This window comes from Pongo pygmaeus, chromosome 4 (assembly GCF_028885625.2).
Source record: "Pongo pygmaeus isolate AG05252 chromosome 4, NHGRI_mPonPyg2-v2.0_pri, whole genome shotgun sequence".
In the NCBI taxonomy this organism is placed as follows: domain Eukaryota; kingdom Metazoa; phylum Chordata; class Mammalia; order Primates; family Hominidae; genus Pongo; species Pongo pygmaeus.
Genome location: NC_072377.2, coordinates 186111891 through 186120873, shown reverse-complemented (window position 1 = coordinate 186120873; position 8983 = coordinate 186111891). Strand labels below are relative to the sequence as shown.

The following is an 8983-nucleotide window of genomic DNA, read 5'->3' as shown; positions in this document are numbered from 1 at the left end:
TATATGTGCAGGTCTGTATTGGATCAGTATGTGCAATGTACTTCTTATTGAAGGGCAGGTAAAGAAAGAAAGAAGAAAAACCTTGTATGGGGCTGAGCGTCATGGCTCACATCTGCAATTCCCGCACTTTGTGAGGCTGAGGCAGGACTGCTTAAACCAGGAGTTCAAGACTAGCCTGGGCGACATAGCGGGACCTCATCTGTACAAAAAATAAAAATAAAAATTAGCCAGATGTGGTAATGCACACCTGTAGTCCCAGCTACTTGGGAGGCTGAGGCAGGAGGATCACTTGAGCCCAGGGATCAAGGGTGCAATGAACCATGATCACACCACTGCATTTGGCCTGGGCAACAGAGCAAGACCCTCTCTCAAAAAAAAAAAAATCTAAAAAAGAATGGGTAAATCAGGCATGGTGGTGCATGCCTGTAGTCCCAGCTACTCCGCAGGCTGAGGCGGGAGGATCACTTGAGTCCAGGAGTTTGAGGTGGTAGTGTGCAATAATCGTGACTATAAATAGCCAGGCACTTTAGCCTGGGCAACATGACGAAACCCTGTCTCTATAAAAAATAAATTAGCCTGGAGTGGTGGTGCATGCTTGTGTTCCCAGCTATTCCAGAAGCTGAAGTGGGAGGATTGCTTGAGCCCAGGAGGTGGAGATTGCTGTGGGCCCAGATCGTGCCACTGCAGGGGGCTACAGGAGTCTAAAAGGGAGGGGACACAATTTCCCCAAATCTCCAACGTTGGGGAGTTCTGCCTACACTCCTTGCCCCAGGATGCCCCCAGCGCCAAGGCCAAGAAGATGTCTTGGCCCTCAGCACTGGGGTGGAACATTTGTACACAGAACCAGGCCACAGGACAAGGCATACACAGAGCCCATGAGCACCAGCCCCTCTGAGCTGCGTCCAGCCCCCATCTCCATCCTCTGTTCTCTGGGACTACAAATCCAGGCCTGACCTGGTTCTATCCCTACCTGGAGAGACAGAAGACAGAAGGAGACAACCCCTGAGAAGCCTTTCCCCAGGGCCTCATTCCCCCTCGCACTGTAAGATCTCTCAGCCCGCACTTTGGGAGGCCGAGGTGGGCGGATCACGAGGTCAGGAGATCGACACCATCCTGGCTAACACGGTGAAACCCCGTTTCTACTAAAAATACAAAAAAAAATTAGTCGGGCGTGGTGGCGGGCGCCTGTAGTTCCAGCTACTTGGGAGGTTGAGGCAGGAGAATGGTGTGAACCCGGGAGGCGGAGCTTGCAGTGAGCCGAGATCGCGCCACTGCACTGCATCCTGGGCAACAGCCAGACTCCATCTCAAAAAAAAAAAAAAAAAACTCTCAGCCCTGGATCAGGTCCCCTCTCCAGGAAAGGTGACAGAGTGGGGTCTAAATGACACTGCCCTAGGGCCCCGCTGGGGTGGAAAACAGACCCAGACAGCGCCCCCAGCCCTCCCTCCCCAGTCAGGAATAAAGGGCATAACAGCGGAGGACACCGGGACAGGAAGGAGGGACCAGCCGTTCTCAAACTAAGTCTAAACCACGGCGGTGAGGAAGTGTGGTCCCAAATCCAGCCCGCTCCCGGCCGAGCTCACAGAGCTCAGGGCTGGAACTCGGAACCCCTAGCCCGACACAGGCGGCAGCACCGAAGGGAACTTGAGCCCCGGCCCCCTCAGGGGACCCACGGCCGGGGCGCAGCTTTGCTGGCAGACGCCGCAATACTGCGCCCCCGCGGCCCCGCAAGCAGAAACAGAGCTGGGTCTGAGGCCTGCGTGGAGCTGAGGCCCGATGGCTCCCGGAAGGCAGCGGGGGGCACTGGGCGCCCCGGATCCGAGCCTCCCGGGCGGCAGGCCCTCCCAGCTGTGCGGCGCCTGGATCCCCACCAAGGCACCCCAACGGCGGGACAGGCGACAGCACCAGGGTGGTGTCGCAGGCTTCCCCACCGCCGCGGACCAACTCGGCCCCGGCCCGGGCGGGGCTTCTGGAGAGATTTATCCCCCTTCCCTCTAACCTTCCTGGGGCTCCGGCTCAGGCTGGACAACGGCTCGGAGACCCAGTCCCCCTCGAGTGTTGACCCCCCCCCCATTCAGAACCAGCCAATCCACCAAACCACCTCTCCCAAGCCGGGCCTCTTCCCGGCGTCCGCCGCTGACCTGATCAGAGCCGCTCTGCCGGCCCGAGGGAGCTGAGAAGGGGCTTGGGAATGGGGTCTTGAGGAGGGGCTGGCCGGAATGTGCAGCACTAGCCCAGCTGGAGCGGGCGGCTCGAGCGCGCCTGTCCCCGAGCCCACCCAACTCCCGGCCGGCGCGGCTCCTGGCACACCATAGAGACGTGGTCCTCCGCCGGCCTAGAGCGTCTCTCCAGAGCGTGTGCCTGAGCGAGACGTCATTTTGCGTCCCCTCGGGCAGGGTAGCCAGCGGCTGCATCTGAGGCGGATGCCGCAGAGTAGGGCACACCCTGAGGGTAGCGAGAGACGTGACAGGACCGAGCAGCTGGGGGCTGCAGCCTGCTCTGTCCCCACCGATCCCAGAGAGAGGCTGAGTCTGAATCTGGGCGTTCGCGCCCTGAGAGAGGCTCCCCTGCGGGCCCGAGGAAGAAGAGCAAGGTTGAGGACAGCCTCGGGTCACCAGAGTAGTTTGGAGGCCGGCCTGCAGGCGCGTCCCCGCTCCTCAGCTCCAAGCCGACGTATCTACACCTGCCGACGGGCATTAAGATGGCTGGTTATGCCACTACTCCCAGCCCCATGCAGACCCTTCAGGAGGAAGCAGTGTGTGCCATCTGCTCGGATTACTTCAAGGACCCCGTGTCCATCAGCTGTGGGCACAACTTCTGCCGAGGGTGTGTGACCCAGCTGTGGGGTAAGGAGGACGAGGAGGACCAGAACGAGGAGGAAGATGAATGGGAGGAGGAGGACGAGGAAGCGGTGGGGGCCATGGATGGATGGGACGGCTCCATTCGAGAGGTGTTGTATCCGGGGAATGCTGACGAAGAGTTGTTCCAAGACCAAGATGACGATGAACTCTGGCTCGGTGACAGTGGTATAACTAATTGGGACAACGTAGACTATATGTGGGACGAGGAGGAAGAAGAGGAAGATCAGGACTATTACCTAGGAGGCTTGAGACCTGACCTGAGAATTGATGTCTACCAAGAAGAAGAAATACTGGAAGCATACGATGAGGACGAAGATGAAGAGCTGTATCCTGACATCCACCCGCCTCCTTCCTTGCCCCTTCCAGGGCAGTTCACCTGCCCCCAGTGCCGAAAGAGCTTTACACGTCGCAGCTTTCGTCCCAACTTGCAGCTGGCCAACATGGTCCAGATAATTCGCCAGATGTGCCCCACTCCTTATCGGGGAAACCGGAGAAATGATCAGGGCATGTGCTTTAAACACCAGGAAGCCCTGAAACTCTTCTGTGAGGTGGACAAAGAGGCCATCTGTGTGGTGTGCCGAGAATCCAGGAGCCACAAACAGCACAGCGTGGTGCCTTTGGAGGAGGTGGTTCAGGAGTACCAGGTGAGAGAAATGAGGGAATGTGGGGGGATGAAGGGAGTGGAAAGGTAACTAGGAGAGCTGAGGAATGAGTAGCATTCCTTTCCCACCTCCTCAGGTACTTAGTTGCTAAACTTCTCTTTATTTGATGAGGGAGACACGGTGGAGAGAGATGGTCATATGGGTAAAAAAGGAGACACAAAACCATTAAGGTTGAGGCAGATTGGCTTCCCCAGAGGAAGCTGAACAGATAATATGACGGTCACTGGAAGCGGACCACCACTGCTAATACTGGGAGTCTACCTAAGTATAAGGGACATGAGTAACAGATACCCAGTACTTCTCTCTAATGTGAGTCCTTGACCAATTCCCTGGGACAGGTACAGATAGGAAAAGAAAGCCACAGTACTTGGAGATAATAGACATTTGGGACCTCAGCACAAGCAGTGTCAAAATAGATGTATTGGTAGACAGAAATGCCAGGTGTGAGTCCTAAACTACTGGTAGCAATTGGCCACACCCCCCTCTGAAATTCTGGGATTGCATCTCTACCTTCAGTGGGGTCCGTTTTCCTTCTAGAGAAAGGCAAAGCATATAAGCATCTTTGATGGATCAGAATGTGCCTCATATCCTGATCACTTTTCTTTCCTGGTATTTTATCATAGTGGAAGGAGTGCGGGATTTAGGATCAGATGACCTGGCTCTGTCACTTACTGTCTAGTCTTGGGCAAGTGTCAACCTCCTTGAGCTTCACTATTTCCCTAGGATTGTAAGGATTAAAAGAGATCATATATGTTAACCATAAAGCACTAAACAAATGTTTGCTGTTTTATTTGGCTTTCTTGTAACTTGTCTTCCCTTGTTTGGGTGCTGATATGGTTAATGCCTTGCTTTCTAGTCTTGACTTCTAAGCATTGGATAATTGTCTCAATGACAATGAGCATGAGTACCATCTTCCTTACCAAAAGTCTAGGTAGATTTGACTCCTAGCAGTGCCCAAACGAAGGAGAGGCTGTCTTCAGGCCCATAAAGGTTGACCTGGATATGCAGCAGCCGCTGCTCACGTCTTAGTAGTGCTTTACAGTTTATAAAATATATTTCCTCATGTTCTCCTATAGCAGTGGTTTTCAAATTGTTTTTTGACCAATTAGTGTGTCTTAAAATAAATGGGTCATGCCTAGCATTACCTCAAAATGAAGTAACAGAAAATATTAGAACACATGGAACATAGTAAGGGTAAGTATTGCTTTATGAAACTTTTAAGTTATATATATATATATATACATATATACTTCGTCTAAAAATATGCTTTGAGTTGCAGTCAAAACACAAACATAGAGCACTGTCCTACAGGCTTCATATATTAGATATTATTATCACCCCCCTGCCCCCATTTTATAGCAAATATTGGTAAGTGCACAGTTAAGGCACAAATCTAACCATAAGTCACTGCTACCTCTGTTACACTAATCTGACTTTAAGGACAAATCCTAGTACCATGTTTTCACCCAAGGTAATAACTAAAGTATCCCATGGAAAAAACTTATGTCCTATGCTTCTGGGTTTTAGTACACTGAAGCTGAGGAAAAGAGAGAACCTTCCATTTCTCTCCCTTTTTTTTTTTTTTTTTTTTGACAGTGTCTTCCTCTGTTGCCCAGGCAGAAATGCAATGCCATGATCTCAGCTCACTGCAACCTCCGTTTCCCGGGTTCAAGCGATCCTCCTGCCTCAGCACCCCTAGTAGTTGGGATTACAGGCACACGCCACCATGCTCAGCTAATTTTGTATTTTTAGTAGAGATGGGGTTTCGCCATGTTGGCCAGGCTGGCCTTGAACTCCTGACCTCAGGAGATCCACCACTTGGGCCTCCCAAAGTGCTGGGATTACAGGCATGAGCCACCATGCCCAACCTTCCTCAGCTAACTTTTATCATCATCCCCTTCCCCCATTTTACAGTAAATATTGGTAAGTGCACAGTTAAGACACAAATCTTTTTTTATTTTTATTTATTTATTTATTTTTTTGAGCTGGAGTCTTGCTGTGTCATCAGGCTAGAGTGCAGTGGTGCGATCTCAGCTCACTGCAACCTACCCCTCCCGAGTTCAAGCGGTTTTCCTGCCTCAGCCTCCCAAGTAGCTGGGAATACAGGTGCGCACCAACATGCCCAGCTAATTTTTGCATTTTTAGTATAGACAGGGTTTCACCATGTTGGCCGGGATGGACTCAATCTCTTGACCTCGTGATCCCCCCGCCTCGGCCTCCCAAAGTGCTGGGATTACAGATGTGAGCCACCATGCCTGGCTGTCTCTTTCATTCTTTAGGCAGTTCATTGTCACTTCCTTCCATTGGTAAACATGTAAATTATAGTCGCATGATTTAGAATTTTACAACCAAAGTCATAATAGTAGTTAACAGTACAAGGAACTATTTTTGTATAATGGTTTATTTAATATAGTGTACATTATCTTTCATATACTTTGTTACAATGTTGGAAAAAACTTCATTTTTCATAATATAGGAAATAAAGTTGGAAACAACTCTGGTGGGAATACTTCAGATAGAGCAAGAAAGCATTCACAGCAAGGCCTATAATCAATAAGATGTTGGGTAGCCACAGGAGGTATTCATTAAGGATATGATTCCATTTATATAGCTATTTCTATTGCATAACCAGGACAGTTTTATTGTTTTGAGGTCAATGTTCTTTTAAAATTTGATTTTCTGTAAGAAGAGGCTTTTTGGCCCAGAAAGCCTTACTTATTTTACATCTTCCAGTTTGTCCATCCCATGAGTTAGAGTTCGTCTTGACTCTGCAAGCTAGAATCAAAGGATTATGAAAGTAAGATCATTTAGATTTGACCAGGGCACCATTAAATGGTGTCAGATCAGACCAGTGTATAAAAAGAAAATGAACAAAGATTTCACTTATTGGGGCTCAGGCATAACTGGATGCCTGGATTGTCCTGCCACCCAGCTGCCACCAATAAAATCATTCATCACTCTGCAAGAGGGACCAGATGCTTCCATCATCAGTACTCCCTGTTTTTCTGTTATCTCCTTTGAGGTAGCTAAAAATGGCAGCCAAAAAAAAAAAAAATGTTGAGGCTTTTCTCAAGTATATACTCATGTTATTATGCAGAAGATAGGGTCAACTTCTTCAGTTGAGTTATCTGAAACTGTTGGGCAGTGACACCATGCCAAACACTGTTAAATTCATGCTATTAAAAACAGTGGAGTGTTCTGCAAAGCCCGATTCTCTGCAGCTTTAAGACTGGACAGTATTGAAATATTCACAGGAATCTTCCAAGCCATGAAAGCTTAATATTAAATAGCCCTTTTAATTGCAAAGGAGAAAAAAATGGAGACACTTGTGAAACCTTGCATTCTGAGTGCTGCCACAAATAAATTAAGGAATTCCAGAATTTCTTCATCTACTTCTGCAGTCTTAACTCTGAATTTATGACTGAATATATCAAACTTCAGATCTTAAAAAACATCAGCTCGCGGGAGGCTGAGGCAGAAGAATGGCATGAACCCGGGAGGCGGAGCTTGCAGTAAGCCGAGATTGCGCCACTGCACTCCAGCCTGGGCGATAGAGCAAGACTCCATCTCAAAAAAAAAAAAAAAAATTCGGCTCATCTTTTATTGCTGTTGGTTGAGATGAATCTACTGATGAAGAAAACTGTACTTTGGGTACATTCAGAATAAGGCTTTCAAAACTGTGGATGTGCTGTTTTCGTGAGCCTTCTACTTGACCACCAAAGACAATATTTTTGCAGCTGTATCAGATGAACCGAGTTGGAGGAAATTGTATAGGAGTATATCTTAATGGCACTACAGCAAACTGTTAAATTTGGGTTTTTGGCAAAAATTGAAGAAAACTGGTATTCAAGATGTACTGCAGCTGTCACCACCAAGCATGAACTTTCACTGATTACCCATAACCTACTGGAAATCTTCAGCCTTGCTGTCAGCATAGACCACTGTGAGAAACAGTACATTCCATTCCAGTTTGCCCTGCTTTTTAAAGATCTAAATGCTATTCCATGTTTTCTGTTACATATTGAAGTTTCTTGATTGTCAAAGAAAAATGGATTCTGCTGAACTTGTGGACAGAACAACCCCAAGGTTGGAAGAACAATGAAAAAGAATCTATACTTGAACATTTCAAAAGTTAAATTTTTCAGCAGCGTTTTAACACACTGTAGCTTAAAATACATTGACATTGAAATGTCAAGGGGCAAACATCAATTTCGCTGTTCATTATGAAATACTTCAAACAAAACTTGCCAAAAATACAACCATAAAAATATAGCAAATGTATGTATGAGCAAACTAATGCTAAAAATGTCTAATTTTCTTGGCTAGTCTTTCAAGGACCAGATTCATGAATGTCATTTGAAGGGAAAAAGTGAAATACTTGGAATTATTAGTGATGTGCTCCTGAGCTTGTTCTTAAAATCTACCAGTGGTAGCTTTTGGAAAGAATGTGTTTCATACTGATGTGCAAGTCTCACTGACGAGCTTCAAGAGGAGTTTGTGAAACTCAAAGTCTAATTGTTTTGACTAGAAACTTCCAGGCAAATACTCTAGAGAAACTTGGGTGTAAAATGACTAAACAGATGAAAAGGCTTTATCCATTATTCGATTTGCTCCTTACACCTTAAAAAGCTTTTTTTATTTTTTAATATTTTGATATATCAGCTTTGGGGAGAAAGCAGTGCAAGAGTGTTATTAAAAGCAGCTTGTGTTTTCTTGCACCTTTTACACCACCCAGGAAAGAAAAGTTCAGGCTTAACAGTGACATGGCTATCACATCATCTGAATAAATTTTTTCCTTCTAAAATTACTACTGTTTTCATTAATTTTAACCATGATACTTAATTTTGAAATTTTAAATGGAGGGGCGAATGTGAGATTTTCAGGTATATGAAAAGTAGAAGTGTGGGTTACAAAAACACTGAGGAAAAACATACAGCTCACCTGTTCATTGAATGTCTTCCCTATTAGGTTCAGCTGTTCACTGCTGTATCACAAGTCAGACTGTTTAAACTTGTTCCTCTACTTCTGTGGCTGTACCCTGGATCTCATCTTCAGATTGGCTACACATCTGAAATCAACTCCCATTGCACTATGACCCCAGCTCTTAGCCTTCTAATACACTTAAGCACACTCCAATTATACCTGCCCTTCAGCTTTAGGGAGCCCACTGTTTCACTGACTCCATATTTTTTTCCTTCCCAATTTATCAGACATTTAACAGCCTTACTATCCTACTGAGCCTAGACTGCATGATTCATTTTGGCATAAAGACCTGATCCAGGCCGGGCGCGGTGGCTCACGCCTGTAATCCCAGCACTTTGGGAGGCCGAGGCGGGTAGATCACGAGGTCAGGAGATTGAGACCATCCTGGCTAACACGGTGAAACCCCGTCTCTACTAAAAACACAAAAAATTAGCCAGGCATGGTGACGTGCACCTGTAGTCCCAGCTATTCAGGAGG

At 47.2% G+C, this 8983-nt stretch overlaps 1 protein-coding gene across 3 annotated transcripts; it reads left to right on the top strand.

The window, feature by feature from the left end:
• Positions 1-2304: 2304 nt before the first annotated feature.
• On the top strand, positions 2305-8330 carry TRIM52 (tripartite motif containing 52). Of its 3 annotated transcripts, none has more exons than XM_054487725.2 (2): positions 2305-3505; positions 6257-8330. In XM_054487725.2, the coding sequence occupies exons 1-2, from the start codon at positions 2702-2704 to the stop codon at positions 6275-6277; spliced, it is 825 nt and encodes a 274-aa protein (XP_054343700.1). In that variant the 5' UTR covers positions 2305-2701; the 3' UTR covers positions 6278-8330. The 3 variants fall into 3 exon arrangements, with proteins under 3 accessions (XP_054343700.1, XP_054343698.1, XP_054343697.1); XM_054487723.2 differs by having other exon boundaries at positions 6000-8330; XM_054487722.2 differs by having other exon boundaries at positions 5120-8330.
• Positions 8331-8983: the final 653 nt, after the last annotated feature.

Bases quoted from the DNA above. Each gene is read 5' to 3' on its own strand.
- TRIM52 (XM_054487722.2), top strand. From the start codon at position 2,702: ATGGCTGGTTATGCCACTACTCCCAGCCCCATGCAGACCCTTCAGGAG. The intron at 3,506-5,119 runs GTGAGAGAAATG...TTTTTTTGACAG, and splicing joins AGGTGGTTCAGGAGTACCAG to TGTCTTCCTCTGTTGCCCAG.